We start from the raw sequence: 27,740 nt of genomic DNA on the forward strand, positions 1-27,740 counted from the left end.
TGAAAAGTGCATATATTTTATGTGCAGTGCTTGTGGTTTTTCAATTCAAAATATGATGACTATAAACATTGTTTCAGCGTTTTTCTTATTGTAATAGATTATAAAATCTTTGCCACATAGGGCCCCTTTTACTAAGGTGCGCTAGTGGTTTTAGCGCGCGCTACAATGCCGCATGTGCTAAATGCTAGCGCCTCCATAGAGCTTGCGTTAGTATTTTTCATTCAGCGTGTGGTTTGTGCACGTTAAAAATGCTAGCGCACCTTAGTAAAAGGTTTTAACATGCGTGCACTAAACGCTAACGCCTCCATAGAGCTTATGTTAGTATTTTTCATTTAGCGTGTGGTTTGTGCACGCTAATAACGCTAGCTTTCCTTAGTAAAAGGTTTTAGCATGCACGCACTAAACGCTAACGCCTCCATAGAGCTTGCGTTAGTATTTTTCGTTTAGCGGGTGGTTTGTGCATGCTAAAAATGCTAGCGCACCTTAGTAAAAAGTTTTAGCATGCGCACACTAAACGCTAACGCTTTCATAGAGCTTGCATTAGTATTTTTCATTTAGCGCGTGGTTTGCACGTGCTAATCTTTTGCGTGTGCTTAAAACGCTAGCGCACCTTAGTAAAATGAGCCCATAGTTTTCTCTCCCTACCTCTAGGAAACCGATTGGTACATGCTGCAGGTACAGCCCATTTTTAGTTACAGACTTGGATTACATGCGATTGTGATGGGAAACCTCCCACTTTAGGTTGCTCTTTAAGCTGAACAGGGAACCAAGATCATTTTAACACCTGGAGATAATGCATGGGAAATGTTTTGAACCATTTTTAGGCTTTTCCCTATCTGTGGATGTTTTTTTGGGTGGGGTTTGTAAGGATTGATGTGGCTCCACAATGTTAGTTGGGGTTATGTTAGGCGTCCTTACAAAACGCCAGGTCCCGAGTTCAATACCGTCACTGAAGATTCACCAGGAAATAGACTCAAATAAGAAGCACAGCCAGAGGTGGTTCCCAACCCTGTCCTGGAGGAACACCAGGCCAATTGGGTTTTCAGGCTAGCCCTAATGAATATGCATGAAGCAAATTTGCATGCATATCACTTCCATCATATGCAAATCTCTCTCATGCATATTCATTAGGGCAAGCCTGAAAACCCGATTGGCCTGGTGTTCCTCCAGGACAGGGTTGGGAATCACTGGCATAAAGAATATATTATAGAAATAGGCTTACAGAAAAGTAAGATTCATAAAAGTTACAATTAAGTATTAAAATTAATGAGATATAAGTTTTACAATTACAGAGACTGCTTCTGTGTTCTTGTGAATGAGAGAGAGCACACAAAGAAGGAGAGAGAGAGAGAGAAATAGGGGGGTGGGGAGGGTGATGCCCCAAGCTTCAGGTTCCAGCGGTAGAGAGCAAGAAGAGCAAGAAGAACAAGAGGAGCAAGAAAAGGGGGTGATGTTGTGAGGGGGCTTTTATAGTTTGGAAACTTATTCTAAATATAGAATCTATTGAGCTTCAATAGAAGTTAAGCTAGTAAACTTGTGCTAGACAGGAAAAGAATAGACGGAAGTCAAATGTAATTTCCAGTATGCCTCTGACAATAGTTTCTGATTAACCTTAGTTATCTGTGCACCTGGACCCATTGTATATCCTAAGCTGTCCATCCTAAGCATCAGACATTAACACATCTTCTTAACACCTTTTCACTGCCAGGTCCTCTAAGCACTGATTGAATTAGGGTTATTTGAAACAGTCTGCCTGGATGCTTACTGTATGTGATCTATCTGCATCAACATCCCAGAGTCAGATTGATATAATTTCCCATAGGCCTTTGCTAACATTAGTTATGCCAACTGAAAATGCTGATTGCTAGCAATAGCTATGCTGAAAGGGTTTACCTCACATACCTGTTTCTAAATAAATAAATAAATTGCAAATTAATGGTTGTTAAATGAATTTAACCCCCACCCCACCCCTCTTTTACAAAGCCTTATTAGCTTATTAGGCTTTGTAGAATTCCTATGAGCGTCAGAGCTAGAACCATTGCTGCTGGTTATAAAAAGCCTAACACGGTTTTGTAAAAGGGAGGTTCTGTAGTAAAGTCACACAACTTTATTAACATCTCCTATCTTAAAAAATATATAATACCATGAGCAGTTCATATATACTGTGAAAATGATCCTTCTTATTTTTTTTTAAGTTCAATAAGTTTTATTGTTTTAACTAGAAATGTACAAAACAGAGTACTCAAATAGACACTTTTAATATGGAGAGAAATCTATAAAATATCCTGTGATAAAATGTTTGGACAATACCTTCTATAATCACAGTTACTCTTTATAAGTATAATAATATGTTGTTATATATTGTGGAAATCTCAGACCCAAAAACCCGTGAATGGTGATGTCACCATAATGAGGTTCAATTGGGGGACCATCATAGATTTTCACCGTCCCCACAACCATCCAAGTAAGAATTATGTGAAAAACAGAATAAACAAACAAATTAAACAAAACTTATCTGTGGATAGGATGGTATGATATCAATATTGAGCCTCATCGGTGATTGAATGATTCTAGTGCTTGTGACATGTTAAAAACAATCGTTGCAATTCCTTCATACTATATGCTTGTCCCTCCGACTCGAGTTTCAAATGACTTCCTTCTTCAGGGAAGGACTGTGTAAGAACAAGTATAGAATCTCATGTTAGTACCGGCTCCCCAGTACGGAAAGAACAGAAAGCTGGACACAACAGAGTACAACATCGTATGATCTTTCTTTTTATTAACACACTGGCTTACGTTCAATGATCTAACACTGATTTGCCAATACCTCAAAATGAACTATGCAACATGATGTTCGATGCATGAGAAATAAATTTATATTAACATCTTTGGGATTTTTTCTGATCTTGGTATCATTCTCTTTCAGTGAATTTATTGGACTCTCGGACTGTTATGGGTGATCTAGGATGGATAGCCTTCCCAAAAAATGGGGTAAGTCACTTTCTCCTTCCAGCCATGCTGTTGTAACCGTGTCATTCAATACATGGTTCAGTTTTTATGCTGAACTGGATGTAAAAGTGCTATCTAGTTTCTTTAAAATGCCAATATGTCTTATTCCTAGACAATGTTCTCTTTTTCTTTGCTCATAAGAGGTTATTCTTTTTATTTTTATCAGGAATACACTCCTCATTTTCAATTATTTCCTGCCAAGTCTGTTCTTCCTTATTTATGTATTATGGAGCTTATATTCAGACCACGGGAGTTAGTCAGACTGATCCCCACAGTTGGTGCTGAGCTCAGGTATTCAATATTGGGCTGTTTCTGGTGAATGGCATTGAATGGATGGATCATGCCACTGAGTCGGCCACTGACTCATGGCAACACAATCGGTGATATTTCATGGCAGAGTACAGGAGTGGTTTGCCATTGTCTTCTCCCATGCAGTGTGTTTAAGGTTACCATACATCCAGGAAAACCTGGACATGTCCTCTTTTTAGAGGACCGTCCAGGTGCCCAGACAGACTTTCTAAAACCCTGCAGTTTGTCCAGGTTTTGAAAAACCCTGATGAGCTATGGCTGCATCTGGAGGGCCTCTGAGGATGTGTGGATGATGTCACACACATCTGCATATGTTCCAGGCCCTCCAGATGCAGTCGGAGCTTGTTGGGAGAAAAAGAAAGGAGGCTTTGTTGGGGCGGGGCTAGGGGGTGAAACAGGGCAGGGCCAGAGATGGAACTTGGTGGGGTGGGGCCATGTGTCCGGGATTTTGCAGCCCAAAATATGGTGACCCTGAGTGTGTGGCTCCACTATGGTGCTCTGCCCAACATAGTGCCTACAGCACCTGGTATTCCCGGGCAGTCTCCTAACCAGGTACTAGACAGGCCTGATTCTACTTAGCTTCTGATATTAAGAGTGGGCCTACTTAGGGCAGCCAGGCCTGAATATCTGGTCTAATATTGACTGCTAAAACGTAGCCAGCCATGTCGATACTCAGCACTGGCAGACTAAGTTTATAGCAGCCAAAGATAGACCAGCTTTTTAAGCGGCCTGATTTGACTGCTCAGCTTAGCTGGCCAGTGGTCTGAATTTTGCAGATAGCCAGCTAAATCGTGAGACATAGCTAGCTAGCTGTTAACATTCAGGAGCCATCTCACGCTGAATATTAGTGCTTTGGTGGATATATGCTATTTAGCTGGCCAGGAATCGTTTCTGGCTAGTTAAATAGCGCTGAATATCAGGCAGTGTGTTTATAAGTATGGCAACTAAAATTCAAAAAGGGCAATTCTATAAACGGTGCCTACATATAGGCGTCAATTGTGCACACTAATTTGTAGCGCATGCATACTTATGTGCATGAATGACATCACAAACCGGCATTTCGACACATATGTGCAATGCACTATTCTGTAAAATTGGCATGCTGGTAGATTCAATAAATGGTGCCTAAAGTTTGGAGCCAAGGTACTCTGCAAGGATCGTACTTTATAGACAACCAGCCCAGCACACGTTTTGGTCATGATTCTATAAACAGTGCCTAAAATATAGGTGCCAAGGAAAGCAGTGCATAGCACATGTCAATCTTAAATTATGTGTTTTTTATAGAATCATGCCTAGCGGTGCCTAAACTGGACTTAGGTGCCGGTAGGCGCCCGAATCTTAGGTGCACCCTATTTATGCCAGAGTTATCTTGGTCTAAATACCGGCGCCTAAGTTAGGTGCCCACTAGTGACAAAGTTCAAAACATGAACCTTAATGAAAACACACCCACGATCCTTCCCCTAGCTATGCCTGCCTTCTGGTAGGCACCTTGGACTAGGTGCCTACCAGGGGGTTCGGATGTGCCGAGGAGGGGTGGGGGAGTGCCTCAAAGAAGAACTTCCTTACAGTGAGTGAGGGGGAAGCCGTGCCAAGTGTGAAGTGTAAGGGAGCCGGCAAGACTGCAGGGACCGTTGTATGCGTGCATGCGCACTCCTGCCGGCCACGGACCTACTGATCATGGATCAGGGATCACGCAGGTAAGAGTGCGCATGTGCGCTTAGCGTTTTATTATAGTAACTGCATTATTTAGTCCGTAAGGTGAAAACCTGGGTCTCATTTCTTCAGGTTCTTCCTTAATGGTCAGAGCTTGATTTGAAACCCAGGGAGTCAGGTTTTCAGGGTCCTGGTAAAGACCAGGAGCTGAGACAAGAAATAAACACCATTGACTGGAAGACTTCATTGGCTCTCTTTCTTTTCCCCATGTTTGTACTGTTCTGTGCTAACATATGGCCACCATTACCTGGTGTAAGCTGTCACACCCAGGGCAAGATTAACCAATAGGCCAAGTAGGCACGTGCCTAGGGCCAAAATGGTCAGAGGGGCCCGATGAAAGAGGGCATCAATATTGTTTTTTCCAAACGGCGATGGGCCCCTCCAGCATCGATCGGCAACGCGGGCCCCACCCCAATAGGCAATGCAGCCTCCCCCCCCCATCAATGGAAAGTAAGACAAGCAAGCAACACAGGTAAGAAAGGCAATGGGAACTGTAATTGTGCAAGCGGTGCTGCTTGCCCAAAGCTTCCCTCTAACGCAGCTTCTTGTTTCTGCCTGGGCGCATGGTGGGGTGGGGTGGGGCAGGGGGCCCAGTGTACTTGTGTGCCTAGGGGCCCTCGAAGAATTAATCCTGCCCTGGTCACACCTAAGTTTCGGTATGTCCAACTGGTTTTGTGCTACTGTTCTGTAATACTGTTATAGAGTTGGAGCTACGAGTATGCTTCTTTGTTGTGCCCATAATTAAATGTCACTTTGTAGAATTGCCCCAAAGTGTCACACAGGGTCAGACTAGTGGTCCATCAGCATTCATTCTCTAGTAGTGGCCAGTCTGGGTTACTTAGAAGTATGTGGTGATCCAGTGAGATGCAGTAAGAAGTAAGAAAGGCAATCCCCAAGTCTAATTGTTAATGCACCTTCCTTCTTTTATAAAATTCAGCTGTAGTACTAGCTCTGAGTGCATCTTCCAGCAAGCACTTAATTGTGCCTTTGCTATTAGCTACTCTTAATTTTGTGTACACCGAAAAAGTGTTTGCTTAAATTTGTTTGAAATTTGCAACTAATTTCTTTCATGAAGTGCCCCCTGTTGGCAAGAAAATATATATTTATTTATTTATTTTAAAATGTTCTATTCCACCTATCAACTAGACGGATTATAAATTCACATACATAAGAACATAAGAATTGCTGCTGCTGGGTCAGACCAGTGGTCCATCGCGCCCAACAGTCTGCTCACGCAGCGGCCCCCAGGTCAAAGACCAATGCCCTAACCGAGACCAGCCTCACTTGCGTACATTCCAGTTCAGCAGAAACTTGTCTAGCCTTGTCTTGAATCCCTGGAGAGTGTTTTCCCCTATAACAGACTCCGGAAGAGCATACCAGTTTTCCACCACTCTGGGTGAAGAAGAACTTCCTTATGTTTGTACGGAATGTATCCCCTTTTAACTTTAGAGAGTGCCCTCTCGTTCTCCCCACCTTGGAAAGGGTGAACAACCTGTCCTTTTCTATTAAGTCTATTCCCTTCATTATCTTGAATGTCTCGATCATGTCCCCTCTCAGTCTCCCCTTTTCAAGGGAGAAGAGGCCCAGTTTCTCTAATCTCTCATTGTACGACAACTCCTCCAGCCCCTTAACCATTTTAGTCGCTCTTCTCTGGACCTTTTCGAGTAGTACCGTGTCTTTCTTCATGTATGGCGACCAGTGCTGGACACAGTATTCCAGATAAGAATAATTTTAAAATAACACACCAAAGCTTCATTTTAAATTAGTCTTTGTGAGAGAACTACCAACATCTCCTTACTTATAAAAAGCTTTGACAATTTGTTGATGTTTGGGAGCCATTAGCAAATTATTGTAAGGATTGATTATATTTGGTTTTTTCCCCTTTTATTTATTGAGGTATAGGGTGGGGGGAGGATGGGTTTATTTTTTCAAATTATATGAAATTATTAAGTTATAATGAAGGGAAGGTGGGAGGATTTATATATTATGTTTCAATATATGTGTGATAAAAAGTGATATTAAAGTTTGTATGATTGTATTATATTATGAAACACTTGTTGGAAGTATAAAAATGAATTAAAAAAAAGAAAAGAAAAGCTTTGACAAATAGGTGAATTTTCAACAGTTTTTTTTTAAATTATCCAAAGACAAAGCATAATCTTAATGACCCATTCATTGCATTCCATAGTCTTGGGCCGGCTGCCGAGATTGCAGACATCCAGGGCTTTTTGTAATGCACCTCATGAATATATTCAAGGAACAATCTCATTGCCATTTGTGAACGCAATTTGCATTTTGTCCTGAATCGGATACTGTGGTGCCTTCCTGTAGAGTACGTGATGTATCACGGTCAAGATTTTGTATTCAGTACGGTATTCAGTAGGCAACCAATGCAATTGTTTCAGTACTGAAGATATGTGTTTATAACGAGACACCCCTGTGATCATCCTTGCTGCTGTATTTTGCACAACTTGTAAAACATGTTTGTTACACCCAGAAATAGAGCACTGCATTGAATTACCATCTATTCCTCCCTTTACTTTGTATTATTTCCTTTTTGAAAAGATTATCTTCTTTGTTCTTTTCATTTCTAACATTTTGCTCCCTTATTGTAGACTCAGACAATCATTGATATTTAATTGCCGATATGATTATTTTCCTGTTAAAGTTATTATTGATGTAATTGTCTTATAAATCAGGAATATACTTGTGCTTTTTCTTTTGGAAATTTGCAACAACAACAAAAAATAGAGCATTGCAAAAGTCCAATTTGGTAATAACGAGACTTTAAATTACTATTTGGAAATCTATTGTGTTGCACACCATTCATGATTTTATAAGCCTCTGTTGTATCCTCCCTCAGTCATCTCAAAGCATAAAAAGAGTCCTAACTTTTCAAGTCTCTCTTAATATGGAAGCCATCCCTTATCTTTTCTCATGGTTGTTGTCCTTCTCTATACCTTTTTGCTTCTGCTGTATCCTTTATTGAGATGAGCAACCAGGGCTACATGCAATAGCATTTTCTTTGTTCAAATATTTCTGCTCTGAGTCTTCCCTTTAGCTATTCATTCTGCATGAATATTGCATGTAGCAGTGAGATGCTGCGTGGACTTAAATTAGGGTCAGTGCAGCAGAGCCCCTCATTTCATAGATTCGACTTGGTGAAATAGCTCAGTAGGAAGCATTTTCAGGAACTTCAAACACTGAATAAAGAATTAAAAGGAAAAACTGAAAGAACTGGCTGCCTAATTTTGGGGTCCTTTTACGAGGCTGTAGCAATAATTAACCTTAGCACACTCAGGCCCTGATTCTGCAAAGTGTGTCCCGATTTTAGGCAGCTGTAGGCGTCCTACAGCTGTCTAATCAGCCAATCAGGATGCACGTATTTTAAAAAAATGCTCCCAGGCAGGCTGCCTATATTGAAGGCGCGTCCGGGAGCCTATGGAGGCCCGCAAGACCGCCTAAGGTCACCTAAGGGCCTTAGGGGAACTTAGGCAGCCCTAGTAGAGAAAGAGATGCTTACAATGTAGGCCAGCAAAATGCTGGCCTACATTGTAAGTAGACGTGGCCGCTATACTTATCGTGGCAAGGGATCTCCCTGCCGCGATAAGTATAGCGGCTGCGGCCACCTATCCAATCGCTGGCAGGAGAGTGCCCAACCCCTCCTGCCGGAAGGGCCCCCCCCGAAACACCCGATCGCCAGCAGAAGGGAGCCCAACCCCTCCTGCCGGAATGCTGCCCCCCCCACCCGAAACTCCCAATCGCCGGCAGGAGGGTGCCAAACCCCTCCTGCCAGAAAGCCACATCCCATCATTTCGACGAGGCAGGCCTGCCGGCTGGACGGCTCTTGTGTTTTCTGTGCACTAACCAGTTTGCATGCAGTAATATAGATATGTCAACTGGTTAACACAGGAATACAAAATCTCTGCCCCTAAACAGATCAATAGAAATCAATACTTCACAAAAAAAGTTTTATTCACCACATGCTGGTCCAATAAAAAAAATAAGTTATCTTATTTTCTTTTATTTCTTTATTTGGATTTATTAACTGCCTTTTCATAAAGAAATTCACCCTAAGTGTGTTACAATATATTGAATAGTAACCAGGTACTCTTAAGTATTTTTCCCTAGTTTTCCTAGCAGGCTCATAGTCATATGCTAATAGCAACTGTGGTACCTGGAGAAACAGATTGCTAAATAACTTGCCCAGAATCACAAGGAGCAGGCTAGGATCAAACTCGCAACCTCAGGGTGCTAAGGCAGCGGCTCTAACCATTAGGCCACACCTCCACTCCTTGTTTTGCTTTATTTCTCTTAATTATCATTTGAATATAGAAAATCTGATTGTCCAGTTATGCTCATTCAGAATCGAGGCTCTCATTGTTGAACTGACATCTTGTTTCGGAAGGATATTGAAATCGCTCAGTACTGGTGGAAGATCTCTATACTGTATCAAACTTGTATAGCATACTAGGGCAGAGGCCATTGATCACAATTCTAATGCTGCTCACTTTCAGTCATCGTTAAATAGTAAATTGTTGCATTATGATGTAGTGTAAAAAGACTGATTTTTTTTTTATAGTTTGTGATCCTCTTCTTTCATTTTAGAAGCAAAGAAACATTTGGAGAGCCTGTGTGTGAACTAGTTTTTGCGTTCCAGAGTGAAATTGGAGTTTTCCCTGCCTATAGAGTCTTCTCTGCCTATAGAGTCTTTAAGATGGTTAAGGGGCTGGAAGAGCTGCCGTACAGTGAAAGATTAGAGAAATTGCTCAAACAGAGGAGATTGAGAGGGGACATGATCGAAACATTCAAGGTACTGAAGGGAATAGACTTAGTAGATAAGGACAGGTTGTTATTCCTCTCCAAGGTAGGGAGAATGAGAGGGCACTCTCTAAAATTGAAAGGGGATAGATTCTGTTCGAATGTAAGGAAGTTCTTTTTCACCCAGAGAGCGATAGAAAACTGGAACGCTCTTCTGGAGTCTATCTTAGGGGAAAACACCCTCCAGGGATTCAAGATAAAGTTAGACAAGTTCCTGCTGAACCAGAACATACACAGGTAGGGCTAGTCTCAGTTAGGGCACTGGTCTTCGACCAGAGGGCCGCCGCGTGAGCAGACTGCTGGGCACGATGGACCACTGGTCTGACCCAGCAGTGGCAAATCTTATGTTCTTAAACATGTATTTCCCTCCTTTAGGAAAAAAAATAAAAAATCCTGAATCTTGTTTCAGGATAGTGAGGTCTAGAGGACTAATTGGGAGAGACTGGTGGAATACAATTTTCTGACCAAAGTTATAAATGTCATCAAAATCTTTGAAATAAGGTGAAAGAACTTCAGTCACAAACCCCATCGACCCCAGCCCGCCCTATGACCTTCGGAACAGCGCAGAACATTCAGCACGCCAACAGGCACTAAAAACCTCTTCTGCACTTTTGTAAAAGGGGGTAAATTTGCTTCAAACAACGAGCCAACACAAGAGAAGGAATGGAAAGCCAAAAATAGCTAAAGCTCAAACACCTCAATGGCTTCCCTGCAACATGTAATAAGTGTTAGTTAGTCTATACATGAGAGGAAAAAGGAGCTCAGAAACTGATGAAAATAAATTTAGTCTAAGACTTATCAGTTCCAAATTTCAATCACTGATCCTGTAAAAAAAAACACATAATTTTCAAACACCATATTAAATGTATTCTGATTTCTACTTCTCTGTCTTCAATTCTGTTATACGAGATCTATTTTTTCATGTACATTTTTATACAAATTGTTTTAGAAATATATATCTACATACACCAATGAACATGTGTCAACCATAATAATTTTATCTGTTTCGGTGAACCCATGTGTCCACACAGACAGAAAATCTGAAACATATATAACCAGGACCATGTACTAAACTTGCAACAAAGCTAGTGCATAATTAACAGCAGCTTTAAATAAGCAGAACAAGTGCCTCAAAACTTATCTTAAGTATCAGTCCAGACCCAACGGTGCCCGTTTCACCAAACAAGTCGGCTGCTTCAAGAGAATATATAGCGTACTGATTCATACCGGTCTGGCTAAGGTAATTCTGCCGTTCCACCAACAATTCTCTGTTCTGAGCACCGAGACTGGACTGATACTTAAGATAAGTTTGAAAAATATGAGGGTTTGTTTTTTTTTTGCATGGGACCAGACAAATTGCACCCAAGAGTGCTCAGAGAGCTGTGCGATGTCCTGGCGGAACCGTTAGCCATGCTCTTCAATCTCTCCCTAAGTACGGGGAGAGTCATAAGAACATAAGAACATAAGAACTGCCATCTCCGGATCAGACCCATGGTCCATCAAGTCCGGCGATCCGCACACGCGGAGGCCCAGTCAGGTATACACCTGATGTAGTTTTAGTCACCCATATCCCTCTATGCCTCTCATAAGGAGATGTGCATCTAATTTGCCTTTGAATCCCAGCACAGTGGATTCCTTGATAACCTCCTTTGGGAGAGCATTCCAGGCGTCTACCACTCGCTGCGTAAAACAGAACTTCCTGACATTTGTCCTGGACTTGTCCCCCCTTAGCTTCAAACCATGTCCTCTTGTCCGTGTCGTGTTGGACAATGTAAATAATTTATTTTCCTGCTCTATTTTATCGATGCCTTTCAGCATTTTGAACGTCTCGATCATGTCCCCTCGCAGCCTTCTCTTCTCAAGGGAGAACAGTCCTAGTTTCTTGAGTCGTTCCTCATATTCCAAGTTCTCCATACCTCTTATTAACTTCGTTGCTCGTCTCTGCACCCTCTCTAGCAGTTTTATATCCTTCTTTAGGTTGGGAGACCAATGTTGGACACAGTATTCCAAGTGTGGTCTGACCATTGCTCTATAAAGCGGTATTATGACTTTCTCCGATCTACTCGTGATTCCTTTCTTTATCATGCCTAACATTCTGTTTGCTTTCTTTGCCGCTGCCGCGCATTGTGCCGACGGCTTCAGGGTCCTATCTATCAGTACACCCAGGTCCTTTTCTTGTTCGCTCTTACCCAGAGTTGCGCCTGACATTCTATACTCGTATTCCTTATTCTTACTACCTAAATGCATTACTTTGCATTTCTCCACGTTGAACTTCATCTGCCATTGATCTGCCCATTTCTCTAACTGATACAAGTCGCTCTGGAGTTCCTCGCTATCCTCCTGCGATCTGATTGCCCGGCATAGCTTTGTGTCGTCTGCAAACTTAATGATCTCACTGGATATTCCGTCTTCCAGGTCATTGATATAAATATTAAATAGGATCGGCCCAAGCACGGAGCCCTGGGGGACACCACTAGTCACTTTCTCCCAGTCTGAGAACTTTCCATTTATGCCTACTCTCTGCTTTCTGTTTTCCAACCATTTGCCTATCCACCTTTGTATATCTCCCTCTATTCCATGGCTTTGTAGTTTCCTGAGAAGCCTTTCATGTGGAACTTTGTCGAATGCTTTCTGGAAGTCCCCCTGGACTGGAAAACAGCTAACGTTCCTCTGCACAAAAAGGGCTGCAGAGCGGAGGCTGCGAATTACAGACCAGTGAGTCTCACATCAATAGTGTGTAAACTCATGGAAACACTACTTAAAGGTAAATTAGACACGATTTTGGATGAGGGGAATCTAAGGGATCCTAGTCAACATGGATTCACTAGGGGTAGGTCATGCCAATCCAATCTTATCAGCTTCTTTGATTGGGTAACAGGAAAGCTAGACTCGGAAGAGTCTCTGGACATAGTGTACTTGGATTTCAGTAAGGCTTTCGACAGCGTCCCACACTGTAGACTATTAAACAAGATGAAATCGATGGGGTTAGGTGAGACACTAATTGCATGGGTCAATGATTGGCTGAGTGGAAGACGTCAGAGGGTGGTGGTCAACGGCACCCTCTCTGAGACATCTGAGGTGACCAGTGGAGTGCCACAGGGCTCGGTCCTGGGTCCACTCCTTTTTAACATATTCATAAGGGACTTGACCCGAGGGCTTCAGGGTAAGGTAACTCTATTCGCTGATGACGCCAAACTATGTAATATAGTAAGTGAAAGCAATCTGCAGGATAGTATGACGCAGGATCTGCTTACGTTGGAAAACTGGTCCTCGACATGGCAGCTGGGCTTCAACACTAAGAAATGTAAGGTTATGCATCTCGGTAGCAGAAATCCATGCAAACCTTACACCTTAAATGGAGAAACACTAGCTAGGACTTCAGAAGAAAGAGACTTGGGAGTAATCATCAGTGCAGACATGAAGGCCGCCAAACAAGTGGAGAAGGCCTCATCCAAAGCAAGGCAACTTATGGGATGTATCAATAGAAGCTTCGTTAGCCGCAAATCTGAAGTCATAATGCCACTGTACAGGAACATGGTGAGACCTCATCTGGAGTACTGTGTGCAATTCTGGAGGCCACATTACCGTAAAGACGTGCTTAGAGTTGAGTCGGTTCAGCGGATGGCCACTAGGATGATCTCGGGGCTCAAGGGTCTCTCGTACGAAGAAAGACTAAACAAACTGCAGCTCTACACTCTGGAGGAATGCAGGGAGAGGGGGGACATGATTGAGACATTTAAATACATCACGGGACGTGTCGAGGTGGAAGAAGACATCTTCTTTCTCAAAGGACTCTCGGTCACAAGGGGGCATTCGCTCAAACTCAGAGGAGGGAAATTCGATAGTGACGTAAGGAAGTATTTCTTCACAGAAAGAGTTGTAGATCACTGGAACAAGCTTCCAGAGCAGGTGATCAAGGCCACCAGCGTGCTTGACTTTAAGAATAAATGGGATGCCCTAGTAGGATCCTTACGAGGGTCGAGTTTAGGAAATAGGTCATTAGTACTCAGACTTAATGGGGTGGGTCAGTAGAGTGGGCAGACTTGATGGGCTATAGCCCTTTTCTGCCGTCATCTTTCTATGTTTCTATGAAATCTGGAACTGATAAGTCTCAGACTAAATTTATTTTCATCAGTTTCTGAGCAGGTTTCTGAGATCATTTTTCCTCTCCATGTTGTATGGAAGTCATTGAGGTAAATTTGTTTCCCCAGAGAGCTTGAAAAAAACAATTTATAGATTCAAGCTAATGGCTTAAATTCACCCCCTGGAAGGCAAATGTCTCCAGTTACTTGGGTTTTACCAGAGAGCAACAGATATAAAAGGGCATATTTGATAGATATTCATGGTGATCCAAAATATGTTTTGCTTTGGCTCAGAAAAGTATTTGGAGCCTGTAGAAAGAGAAGGTGTCACTGACCATCCATTAGTGCTTATATGAATCATCTGAAAAAGAACTCTTCACCTTCACACATACGTGTCTTTAAATACACATCAAACTGAAATATATTTATTCCTTCCTCAGGCTGGAATGTCTCCCAAAGGACCTTTTTTTTATAGCCCTGCTATTTCCTGTTAAAATCAAAGGCAGTGATTTTGACGTTTCATCCTTATTCATGTTGGTTACTGTAGCCAAAGCTTGTTTTTATCTGTATCTCTTAAGGATGCAAAAAGGACCAATATTTTGGTTCATTTTTAGTTCACTCAGGTTTGTCCCTGAGATTTTGGATTGTTTTTTGTCAGTGTTCACACATTCTGTCATGTATGTTCTATGTTGAGCCTCTCTTAGGGACCATAGAACTCCCCTTTTTAAGCTGTTCCACTGCTTACCACAGAAGAATATAGAATTAAATTTAAGGTATTGACCCCGACATGCATTGCAAAGCCTGCTGTGCTGGTACACTGTTATTTAGCTTCACTTACAATACCTTATGTCCTTAAAACGATATCTCCGGATAATGAACAATGATAGATTAGTATTTCTAGGCCTACTTATGTAAATAGGAATCAACGAGGAATCAACTTTTTACAGTGCGTTCTTGCTATTTGCTGGGGTTTGATTCCTAGGAAACCCAGTGAATACTGAAATGTAAATATGGAATCATTGATCCTATGGGAAAAAGGGGGTTAAGTTCCTGTGTGACACTATTTACTGTACTGTATACTTTTGTTACCTAACGCCATAAATTCATCATTTCATATACTCTTCTTGTAAAGAACAACTTGCTTTTTATATTCTGCATTTTCTAAAAAATATTTAAACACTTATTTTTGCTCACAGATTAGGCACTTATATAGGCACCTATTTAGGCACCTACAATGTAGGTCTACACATTATAGGTGCCTAAGTACTTTGGAGAATCATGCTTAATGGCGCCTAAGTTCTTCTCCGCCTCTAAACACGCCTACTTTGGAGTTAGATGCCGTTAGGCACCATAAGATAGAATTGTCTTTCTCAATAACAGACCATTGACTTTTCCTCCAGGAAATTGTCCAAACCTTTCTTAAAACCAGCTACGCCACGGGTGCCCAATATGTCAATCGCGATCGACCGGTACCTCAGGAACGCAACGTAAGTCGATCGCAGAGCCCATCCCGGGCTCCGTGATAGACTCATGTTGCCGTCCCGATCTACCGAACCTATCAATCTTCCTCTCCCCGATGTCAAAGACGCCGACGCCGGGCATCCACTTTAGGCTGTTTTTGTAATTTGGGGGGGGGGGGGTGTGGTGGCGTGGCGGCGGCAGCAGCAGCAGCCTCAAAAAGAAATCATCCTGGCCCGGGTCGGTATCATACTTCAGAACTTCTACCTCTTCCAGCAGCCCTCTCCCTTCTACCTGCTTCCGGCCACACCTCCTGCTCCGCGGCTCTCTTCGGCAACTCAGCAGCAGTGATCGACACAAGCTTCTGACGTCGGGGCCTACCCTCTGCAAGTCCCGCTTGTTTCAACTTCCTTTTTCCACAAAGGCGGGACTCGTAGAGGGAAGGCCTCGATGTCGGCATCCTGTCTTGATCACCGCTGCTGACGAGTTGCTGAAGAGAGCCGCGGAGCAGGGGGTGTTGCCGGGTGTAGAAGGGAGAGGGCCAGATGCAGGACTCGTGGGTGAGGGAGCAGAAGAGAGAGAGAAAGAGAGAGGGGAGGGAAACAAAAGGAAATATTTCATACTGGGCTGGGCCGGAGTGGAGGGAGGGTGGAAAGATTCTGGCTACAGGGTGCATTAACAAAGGAAAAGGGGGGAAAGCTGAAAATTGAGATAGTGACACAAAGGGTAAGCAGGACCTACTGAATAAGGATAGAGATACAGAGGGGACATGAAGAGGAGGTGAAATAGAGACATAGAAGTAATGCTGAAAAAGTGTGTGTGGGGGGGATATAAAGACATTGAAAGGGCAAATGGTGAACATGGGGTAAAGACAAGGAAAAAGACAAATGAAGATTCTGAAAAAGTAGTGAGATAAGGATATAGGTGAGATGGACATTGGACACAAAGAAGGGGGATGCTGGAAAATAGGTGGAATGGTAATTCTGACAGACACAGAAGGGAAATGCTGGATCAAGGAGAGATGGGGCTCAGACTGGATGGAATGGGGAGAAATGCCTTGTTGACGTCAGGGAGCGGAATGCTGGTCAGCGTGACTCTTCTGCAGGGAAAGCTTGGGACGGCGGTGGCTTGGGGGCTGTTCCCCGATGGCGGTGGCAGCAAACCGAGTGGCTTGGGGGAGGGCACGGAGAAAGAAAGAAAGGGGGCAGACAGGGAGACAGAAAGAAGGGGGAACATGGAGATAGAAAGAAAAGTTGGGGGAGAGAATGAGGTCTGGAGGAGAGGAAACATACAGGAGGCTGAAAGACAGGAAGAAAGATTGGATGCGCAGTCAGAAGAAGAAAGTGCAACCAGAGACTCATGAAATCACCAAACAACAAAGGTAGGAAAAATGATTTTATTTTCAATTTAGTGATCAAAATGTGTCTGTTTTGAGAATTTATATCTGCTGTCTATATTTTGCACTATGGCTCCCTTTTACTAAACCGCAATAATGTTTTTTTAGCGCAGGGAGCCTATGAGCATTGAGAGCAGCGCGAGGCATTCAGCGTAACTCCCTGTACTAAAACCTACTATCGTGGTTTAGTAAAAAGGGAGGGGTTCGAGACATTTCAGAAGAAACGTATTGTTGAGTGAACCATTTTTTCTATCTCATGTGACTTCACCTCCAGCTTTAAATCTAGCTGTACTGTCGGTTCCCTGACGCAGCAACGAAACGTGCACGTCAGAACCAGTCACTATTCAAAGTTAAGTTATACTTTATAAATACTAAAATTATGGAAGTGTTTGTAGTGTTAGCATAGCTGTTAAGGCTAGCACTTTATTTATTGAAAATCTTACAAAAATTATTTTTCGAACACTGCAATGATTGGTGGGTGAGGTGGAGTAATCAGCCTTCATGTCTCTGAGCAGAGTTCTAAGTATAAAATAAGCTTCCTTTAATAAAGGCATGACATGATTGTATATCTTGGTGCCTGTCATTAATTTTTATGCTGTGTATTGAATCAGCATCATTCTGAAAGAGTTATAACGTGTAGAAGCCTAATTAGTTAAATGCATCCAAATTTGACATCCTGCCACAATATCAAGCCCCTAGACTCTAGAATAGAGGGAGGTAATCCTGGTCCTTCAGGGCCGCAGCCTAGTCGAGTTTTCAGGATTTCCCCAACAAATATGCATGAGATCTATTGGCATACAGTGGAGGCAGTGCATGCAAATATATTTCATGCATATTCATTGGGGAAATCCCAAACACCTAACTAGGTTGCAGTCCTCAGGGACCAAAGTTGCCCACCCTTGCTCTAGGACAGTGGTTCTTAATCCTGTCTTGGAGAACCACCAGCCAGTCAGGTTTTCAGGATAGCCCTAATGAATATGCATGGGGCAGATTGCATGACTGAAACTTCCATTAGATGCAAATCTCTCTCATTCATATTCATTAGAGCTATTCCAAAAACCTGACTGGCTGGTGGTCCTCCAAGACAGGGTTGGGAACCACTGCTCTAGGGTATACTGTATATACATATTTACATCTTTATAGTGAGAGTAAATAAGTGAGATAATTTTTATGCCCTGGTCGCCGTACCTCAAGAAGGACATGGTGGTACTTGAGAAAGTCCAGAGAAAAGCAACTAAGCTAATAAAGGGCATGGAGGACCTCTCATATACTGACAGACTAAAAAAGCTGGGGCTTTTCTCCCTGGAAAAGCGGAGACTTAGAGGAGACATGATAGAAACCTTCAAGATCATGAAGGGCATAGAAAAAGTAGACAGGGACAGATTTTTCAAATTAAGGGGAACCACAAGTACAAGGGGGCACTCAGAGAAATTGAAAGGGGGAAGGTTTAGAACAAACGCCAGGAAGTTCTTTTTCACACAGAGGGTGGTGGATACATGGAACGAGCTGCCGGAGGATGTGATAAACAGGAGCACGCTACAGGGCTTCAAAGAAGCTTTGGATAGGTACTTGGAGGACAAAGGGATTGAGGGGTACAGATAAAGAGTAGAAGTAAATTATAGGGATGGGATTAGAGGTAAGTTATAAAATCAGTCAGAGACCACTGTTCAGGCACTAGGACTGATGGGCCGCCGCGGGAGCGGACCGCTGGGCAGGATGGACCTCTGGTCTGACTCAGCGGGGGCAACTTCTTATGTTCTTATGTTCTTATGAAGGTTACTGTACAGGCCTATTTTGGAAAGACACACAGACACCCATGTTGCCTTTATGAAAATCGAGTCTCTTGGATTTTTCACATAGGCACCCTGTTTTAAAATTAACCTCATACTGTATGCATTTCCCATGCTTGCTTTCTGCCCTCTCTTCCTCTCTCTCACATACATGCTTCACAGATTTGCTGGTCTTTCAATAGTCAGCATTCAGCTCATTCATGTATATTGTTTGAAAGTGGTCCACAAAATTATGCTCAATTCTCTTTAATTAAGTTTACTATTTTTGTTGCATTCTTCTTGCAGCTGCACTTTCAAAGGAAGATTGCTAACTTTTGCATAAACATGGTTTTGCACTTCAGTCCATATCACTTAACTGCAGAAATGCGAGTCTGATGATAATACCCACGCGCCACCGCCTCCTGGAAACATCCATTTTAAAAATAGACAAACTGGCAGCATATTCAAACAGATTAAAAAAGTAGGTTACAAGAGGACTAGAAGAAATCTAAAGAGTACAAGTTAATGATATATGCAATGTTGATTTTATTTTCTTCTTTTCCTTTTATTTTATGATCTGCTTTGAACCTTTTATTAGGGAGTTGGCAGAATACAAACGCCCTATAATATAACATAACATTGACAGGTCATAACTGGGCATGCATAAATGGGTAATTCTGGGCATATAGATGCCAATGTATGTAAGCTAGTGTTCTGAACTGGAATTTTGGCACCCATTTGCCATTATAGAATTTGCACTCAGCATACTGCATCTAGAATTGTCCTGCATTAAAATGTAGTTTTATATTCCAATGGGATCTGCGGTTGATAATTTATTTATTCATTCAATTTTCTACACTGTTCTCCCAGAGGAGCTCAGACTGGTTTACATGAATTTATTTAGGTACTCGAGCATTTTTCCCTGTCTGTCCTGGCGGGCTCACAATCTTTCTAATGTACCTGGGGCAATGGGGAATTAAGTGACTTGCCGAGGGTCACAAGGATCAGCGTGGGTTTGAATCCACAATCCCAGGATGCTAAGGCTGTAGCTTTTAACCACTGCACCATGCTCTCACCTTAATGTGTGTTAGTGCACATTAATGCAGTCGTGCCTGTTCCTGGGTTGGACAAAAAGAAAAGAAAAAAGCCATATTCTGGTTGCAAGGAAATTCACCTCCTCAAGTGTTAGTCCTAAACTAAACTAAACCTTAAGTTTGTATACCGCATCATCTCCATAAATAGAGCTCGGCACGGTTTACAGGTAAATTCAAAAAATGAGGGAAGGACATAATAAGAAATTAGAGGTTATGAAGAGGATAGCCAGCTTTACATTTTAAATAGATAGCTTTACGTTTTGGAGAAAAGCCAGGTTACAAAATAAATGCAATCAGCAAGTTAGGTCTTCCTGTGTCTACGGTATTACTGCCCTGAATTGTTATCCAGGCACCAGCACTGAACATGGTGGTGCTCGGATAACTTCCAGCTTTGCCTGGGCACTAACCAGATAATGCTACAAAAGTGCTACGGCAGACACCTGCAATAAGAGCTGATGAAAGCCAGTAAGTGGGGCTAATTATGCAGGAGCCACTCTTGCCTGGTTAACTTCACGGACAAGTCACATTTACATATTTATACCTTCAGAGCAGGTGTAATTTTGTGTGGTGGCACATCTATGCAACTGGACTTGGATAGAGAACCCTATTTTTTTTAAAAGACCATAGGTGCTTGTATTGCTTTTAGAAAATAGGCTTAATGTGGATATCTCTTTAAACTTCTCACAAGTTATCTTGGTATAAAATCAGACCCATAGAAAATGTGTAGAGAATGGTAGAAACTGTGGATTAACTATGTATAAGGTCCATTCTCTACTCATATTAGAAGTTAGAAGTTAATTTAATTTAGAAAAGCCTTGTGGGAAGCCTGATTTATATATATATATGTATATATAAATCACACCCTATGATATTTTTTTTTCCTATTATTTCTTTGGGTCAGGATTGATTGTGCAATATTGAAAAATTCTTAAATATTTTTAAAAAACTTTTATATATATATAAAAGTTTTTTAAAAATATTTAAGAATATATATATATATATATATATATATATATATAAAAGTTTTTTTAAAATATTTAAGAATTTTTCAATATTGCACAATCAATCCTGACCCAAAGAAATAATAGGAAAAAAAAATATCATAGGGGTGATTCAAAAACTGTGCCTAAAATTGAACAGTACCTAAAAAATAGGCACTGGACACGTGTCAACCACACATGGGCGCCATTTACAGAATCGCAGCTAGCGGCACCTGTGTAAAAACTTAGGTGCCTAAAATGTAGGTGAGGATTTTAAAGGCCTTCCTTTCAGGCATCTAAGATTTTGGAGAATCGTGCTTAGCGGTGCCTAAGTCAGGCTCCGCCCATAAAAACACCCACTTAGGTGTTAGGCACTGCTAAATGCCATGCAATAGGTGCCTATCTTTTATAGAATCAGACAGGCGCCTATTGCACAATTTTTATTTTTACAATTATTGAGCCTATTACAATTATTTTACCTATTAAGTTAGGCGCTCAAGGATCTAATAGCATTCCAACAAACACTCAAAGAAAACAGTATGAAAATTCAGAATAGTACAGTACACGGCAGTTCGCTTGATATTCGGATTGAAGAAAAGTGATCACATTAGCCCCTTCTATAGACTATTGCACTGGTTGCCAATGGAGGTGCAAATAATGTTCAAATTTGCATGTATTTGTTTCAAGTAGGCCTGGGGACTAGAGCCTTCCTATCTTCTACCACATTTCATACTACACAACCCCACACGGTTAACCAGAAAATGTAACACATTTTCATACCCAAGGATCACCGGTTGTAAATACAAATCCTTTTTGGACAGATATTTCATGTTCCAAGCAAGCAAACAGCAGTCCTAGCTGGGTAACTACATCAATGGAGCCAGGCTGACCTACCTTGCCTTTTGGAAAGTAATTAAAACCGTACTGTTTGACCGATTCATCTCCTAATCCAGGGGTGTCCAATGTCGGTCCTCGAGGGCCGCAATCCAGTCGGGTTTTCAGGATTTCTCCAATGAATATGCATTGAAAACACCTGCCCACACTTTTCACACTACCCACAGGCGATACACTACAGCTCGAGTTCTCATGCAAGGTCCTTGGTATCACTATCGATTCCTTTCTCTCCCTCAATGACCACCTCAACTCCTTGGCAAAATCATGCTTTTTCAGCCTTCACATGCTGAGGAAAGCTAGATCCTACTTCAACCAACAACACTTTGCCATACTTGTCCAATCCATCATCCTCTCCAAACTAGATTACTGCAACGCCATCTACTTAAATCTATCAAAAAAAAGTATTCTAAGACTCCAGCTAATCCAGAATACTGCAGCCAAACTGATCTTCTCAAAACGCAAGTCTGACCATGCCTCCCCACTCCTTGCCAAACTTCATTGGCTCCCAATAATCTCCAGAATCCATTTCAAATGTTCCTGCCTGGCTTTCAAGATCATTCACGGAATCCTGCCTCCTCTTATCCCACTGTCTTTCAACTCCTCCAGTCCCGACTCCTCCAGAACTGCCCAAAGGCTTAAACTAGCCTTCCCCTCTCCACGCGGCATCCACTATTCAGGCAAACTGGGAAAATCCCTTCTCTTCAAAATCACAGGTCTTTGGAACGACCTCACCACCCCGCTGCGGAACCTGAGCTCCCTTCAGTTATTCCGCAAACAACTGAAAACCTGGCTTTTCAGCAAATTGTAGCTCTATCCTTCCCCCCTTTCTCTCCCCCCTTCTACACATAAGTTCATGTAATCCTTTTTCTTCTTCTCTACCCACTATTTTAAGTTCTTGTAAACCGTGTCGAGCTCCATTCTCATGGAGATGATGTGGTATATAAACTTAAGGTTTAGATTAGATTAGATTAGATTGGGGAAATCCTGAAAACCCGACTGGATTGCGGCCCTCGAGGACCGACATTGGACACCCCTGTCCTAATCAGAAGCTTCACTAAATTTATATTTTTCTTCTGTCTATTCCTTGTGTAATATGTTGTACCTTCACTATTTACTTTCTGTAATTCGCTGATTGTCCAGCCCTCTTTGATGTGAACCGCCTAGAAGTCATCTGACTATGGTGGTATAGAAGAATAAAGTTAATATCATTATTATTATTATTAAAGATTGTTGTAATCCTTTATAGAATCAGCCCCATTGTCCTGAAACAATCATTTCAAGTTCATCTTTATTCTGTATACAGTACAGTTTCGATTATCCAACCTTTGCTAATCTGATCATGTGGCATATCTGACAACCCCCCCCCCCCCCCCACCCCACCCCACCCTATTAGATCCAACAAACACTCAAGGATTACAACAATCTCTAAATTAATTATCATTTCCATCCTCTAAAGGACTTAAATGTTCCGGGAAACTCAGTAAATCTATGACATTTAAATTGGTGGAAATTTGGAATAGACTTCCAGATTCTTTAAGACTGTTGGGTCAGCTACATCAATTTCAAAAAAATTTTAAAACTTGGCTGTTTACACAAAAGTTATCCAAGATTATTAGCTGTCAAACAGTAACTAAGTATATTCTACTTTTTAACCCTTTTAATATCTATCTAATCTTAACTAATAGTATTCTTTCTATATGGCATATTTGTATGTTATCTATTTTTTAATGAACTGTAAACCGAATCGAGTTCTTCGGGAAATTATCCGGTATATAAACTGAAGATTAGATTAGATATATAGAATTTGCCTATAGGTGTCCACTTTTATTAATGTAAACGTACAGAATACATCTACAGTGCGTACATAAGTGCTGTTCTCTAATAGCCCACATTTGTGGCCTAGGGCTGGATTCTATAAATCATGTTTATAAATGGTGCCAGACAAGATTGGTTTAAAAAGCAATTCTGTAAAAGGGTGTGCACCTTTATAGAATTGTGCTTAGTGTCGATCCCTGTGCCCAAACTTTAAGCACTAGACTTATGTCTGCTGAAACCTGGAGTAAATGCTGGCGCCCAAGTTGAGTGCAGAGTCTTTATTCTATAATGTGTGTGCAGACTTTTGGAATGCCGCTTACATGTCCATGGCCACGCCCCCTTTTGAGACACACATAGCCTTTCGAAATAGTGAGCATCCAGATTTGCGTGCAAATTTTAATGGGTGTCAATTGACATCAATTATTGGGTGTGCCACCCAATGACTGATGGTAAAGAGCTCATTAATCAATGAATTTGCATGGGCATCTCGGGAGCACATACCAATCTGGGTGCTATATATAGAATCCAGGGGAGAGTATGTAAATGCAAAAGAGCGTATACAAGGGGGAGCATAGGCAGGACCTGTATGGGGCTCCCAGTTACAGAATACTATAAGTTGCACGTGTCTTTGTTGCATTTACCCACCCTTGGTTAAGCCAGGTCTCTGGCTGGTGTGACTGCAGTTGCTTAAATGTTGGGCACACCGATTCTGATTTATGCTAGCACTCCATAACATAATCTGAGTGCCCAGATGCCACTGTTAGTCTGCACAGCCCCTAAATGAAGCTGCCTAGTAACAGGATTGCCCCCCTTTGTGATTATTTTACCCACCTGTCTGCAGGACAATTTTGAAAAAAAAAAAAAGTCCATCTCCATGGGTAAAGCACTGAATTATCCACAATAGTGGCCTTGAAAACGACCCCCTTTAGGTCCACGATTGCTACAAAGTTAAATTTTGTAAAGAATATGCAACGCTGCCACTCGAAATGTGATTGAGAATTAATAGATTCCATTACGGATGTGCAACCACTGCCTTAAAACAAAAATAAAGGCCAAAGGTAAGAAATGATTAGACGAAGAACTTGCAGGAGGGGGAAATGATTGCTCTGTGTGCTGTGAAATGTAACGGGAATAGTGAAGTGGCTCACCTGTCCCCTAGAAGCGCAATGTAGGTGCTCTGAAGAAGAAGAATTGAAAGAATACAGTCAGTTTTGCCCACAAGTAATTTACAATAATATTAGGACTTTTAAAAAGTGTTTCATATTCAAACTAAGCTTGCTTCTCTGAAGTAGGCTGTGAAAACTGTAAGGCTGTTTATAGCTATTCTGCGTGATGTTTTAGATTCTTTATGTTTTAAATTTTTAATGTCTATTTTGTATTTCTTGTCTTATCTTTACTTTTTATTCTTTAGTTTTTAGGTTTGCATGTTGATTAAAAGTTGTAATTGTGATTAATTGTGCAATTTTTTTTTTTCCAAATTTTTTATTCATTTTTTATCTTACAACAAGTACACAATATTATATCATTTAAAATTTCTATTGTCATCGTAAGTACATAAATTTATTCCCTCCCCACCCACCCTTCCTACAAAAATTTCAATCAAAAATATCATATATATTGCATTCTTATCTAATGATTAAACCTTCAATATAATTTTATGCCATCCCCCCTCCTAACTAAAGTTATGCTGGTGAAACTGGTGTGAGGGTGTGCCATATGGTGGGGGAGAGGTACAATAATGGGGGATGGTAGAGGAGAGGTACAATAATGAAGAGTAGAAGAGAAAAAAAAAATTAGTGGTGGGTTTGTTATGTCTGGGGTAGAAGACTTGGGGAAGGGGGGACAGACAGAATTAGAAGTCTTGCTGGGAGTTAAAATGAGAGAGAACTGCAATTGGAGTGAAAGAGGGAACCAGGGAAATTGGAGCCTGAGGAGGCAAAAAACATGAGTTGATGGCACTTTACACAAACTGTGCAGAATTGTGAATTTTTTTGTGTGCAGAAGTGAAGGTGTCATATTCTGTAAGTAGTTTGGGTAGACAAAGTGTATGTACTGTATTCTGAAATTTCAGGATTTACTCCTGTTCCATGTTATTACTATTACTAATTTCTGTAGTTCTACCTGACAAATATAGTGCTGTAAACACAGTGGCGTACCTAGCATATGTGACACTCGGGCCCATCATTTTTTGACACCCCCCAAACTGTATGAAAAACAGGATTTTTAGTAACAAGCCATATGTCACACATGAGTACCTAGGAAAAGGCAGCATCTTACAAACTGCAGTGAGCAGACATCAATACACCCATTGTAAAACTAAACAAGCCAGACTAGTACAGATCAATATTGCACAGTCAATCCTAGCAGAAAACCATGTCTTTCGAACACAGAAAAGACACCTTCACCTAGTATGGAATATGTAATCACAAACTAACCTCTCCCACTACAAAACTGTAGTGTGGTTTTTTGCCACGGTGGTAATAGCTCAGATGCTCATAGAATTCTGAGCGTTGGAGCTGTTACTAAAAAAACACTACGGTTTTGTAAAAGGGGGGATAAAATAGAAATATGTAGACAAAGGTTAAACTGAACCACCAAGAAGCTGGACTCTGCATACAGTGCAAAACCACAGAAACAGTGACACATGTCCCCTAAAGCAAAAAAAAAGAACATTTTTTTCTACCTTTGTCTTCTCTGGTTTCTGCTTTCCTCATCTTCTTGTCACTCTCTTCCTTTCATCCACTGTCTGCCCCTTCTATATGGCACTTCTCTCCTTCTATGCCACTTCCAGAAACTGTTTGCCTCCCCCTTCCATCTCTCCCTTCAACCCCATTGGTCTGGCATCTATCTTCTTCCCTTTCCTTCTCTATGGTCTGGTATCTCTTTCCTCTCCTTTCTTCTCCTTCCCTTCCCTCTCCCAAACCCCCATGGTCTGGCATTTCACTCTCTCCCTTCCCCACTTCCATCAGCATCTGCCCCCTTTCTTTCTCTCCCACCCAATTCTATCCAATATCCTTCCCCTTTATGTCTCTCTCTCCTTTCCCTGCACACCAATTCCATCAGCATCTTCCCTGCACACCAATTCCATCAGCATCAGCCCCGTTTCTCTCCCTCCATCACCCTTCCATATCACCCTGCCCCCCTTTCTCTCCTTCCACCACCCTTCCATGCTTTCTCTCTCCCTCCAAATCAATGCTATGCAAAGTCCTGTGATGACTATGTCTGCTAGCTCTGTAGGGGGTGGACCGGCAGACGCAGTCATCGCGGGACTTTGCAGCAACTCCTCACGTTTGCCGGTCCATCTCCCTCCAACGTCACTTACTTCTTTCCAGCAAAACCAGCAGATGTAGTCATTGTGGGACCTTCCTGCACCTCAACACAGCTGCCGGTCTACCCCCTTCTGATGTCAATTGTTCCAGAGCAGTGCCAGCAGACGCAGTCATTGCGGGACCTTTCTGCACCGGAACAAGTATGTTGGAGGGGGTGGACCGGCATCGTGCTGAGGTACAGGTCCTGTTGGAGTAGGGTGAGTTTCTGGACCTTGCCGACTGTGCACCCCCTAGGGTGTGCACCCTGGGCAGTCTGCCCCCCCACACCCTTGGTACGCCACTGTGTACACATAATTTACAGGTACTGTCTCTGTCCCTAGTGGGCTCACAATCTAAGATTTTGTAACAGGGGTAATGGGGAGTTAAGTGACTTGCCCAGGGTCACAAGGGGCAACAGTGGGACTTGAATCCAGTTCCCTAGGATATCACTCCACTCAGTCCCCTGCACTAACCCTTAGCCCATTCTTCCAGAACTTCTGTGTAATGTGGGTTTGCAGGAATGACTGATAGGGGAATTTTGTTCCCTGTCTAGCATACAAAACCCCTTCAATATACACCAAGGGCCTGATTCTTTATAGGACGCCCAGTCTCAGTAGTTGCCTAAGCGGCTTTTGAGAATCACACATAGGTGTCTTATACAGAATCGCTAACTATCCCGATTCTCTAACCGACATCCATGTCACGAATACCATTTAGAGAATCACATTGCTACTGAGCTGATCGTGGCAAAGGAATCTCACTGCCATGATCAGCTGAGCAGCAGTAGCAGGGAACCATGAACCCCACCACAAGTTGGCCAGCAGAAGGGATGTCCACTCCCTCCTGCCACCCCCACCCCCCCCCCCCCCCAAAATAATCTCCGGCAGGAGGGATGCCCAAACCCTCCTGCCAGCATCAACCCAAACACATGATTCCCCGAAACCCACCCGGACCCCTTGTACCTTTATCTGCAAGGCCAGCTGGAGGGATGTCTACTCCCTTCAACCGGCAGGCCTGCCTCTTCAGAATGGTGGGCTTTTCCCTTCCTGGTGCATATCTGGAATGCACTGGGGAAGGACCTAAGACCCTGAT

General features: G+C 42.2%; 1 protein-coding gene across 3 annotated transcripts in view; it reads left to right on the top strand.

Moving 5' to 3' along the window:
- EPHA5 (EPH receptor A5) overlaps positions 1–27,740 on the top strand; it is a 690,216-nt gene that overhangs the window by 31,991 nt on the left and 630,485 nt on the right. For all 3 annotated transcript variants that reach the window (XM_033914879.1, XM_033914888.1, XM_033914869.1), the window contains exon 2: positions 2,927–2,991. In XM_033914879.1, coding sequence (XP_033770770.1) covers positions 2,953–2,991 — 39 coding nt within the window. In that variant the 5' untranslated portion in view covers positions 2,927–2,952. The remainder of the gene's footprint in view (positions 1–2,926; positions 2,992–27,740) is intronic.

This window comes from Geotrypetes seraphini, chromosome 1 (genome assembly GCF_902459505.1).
Source record: "Geotrypetes seraphini chromosome 1, aGeoSer1.1, whole genome shotgun sequence".
NCBI lineage: Eukaryota > Metazoa > Chordata > Amphibia > Gymnophiona > Dermophiidae > Geotrypetes > Geotrypetes seraphini.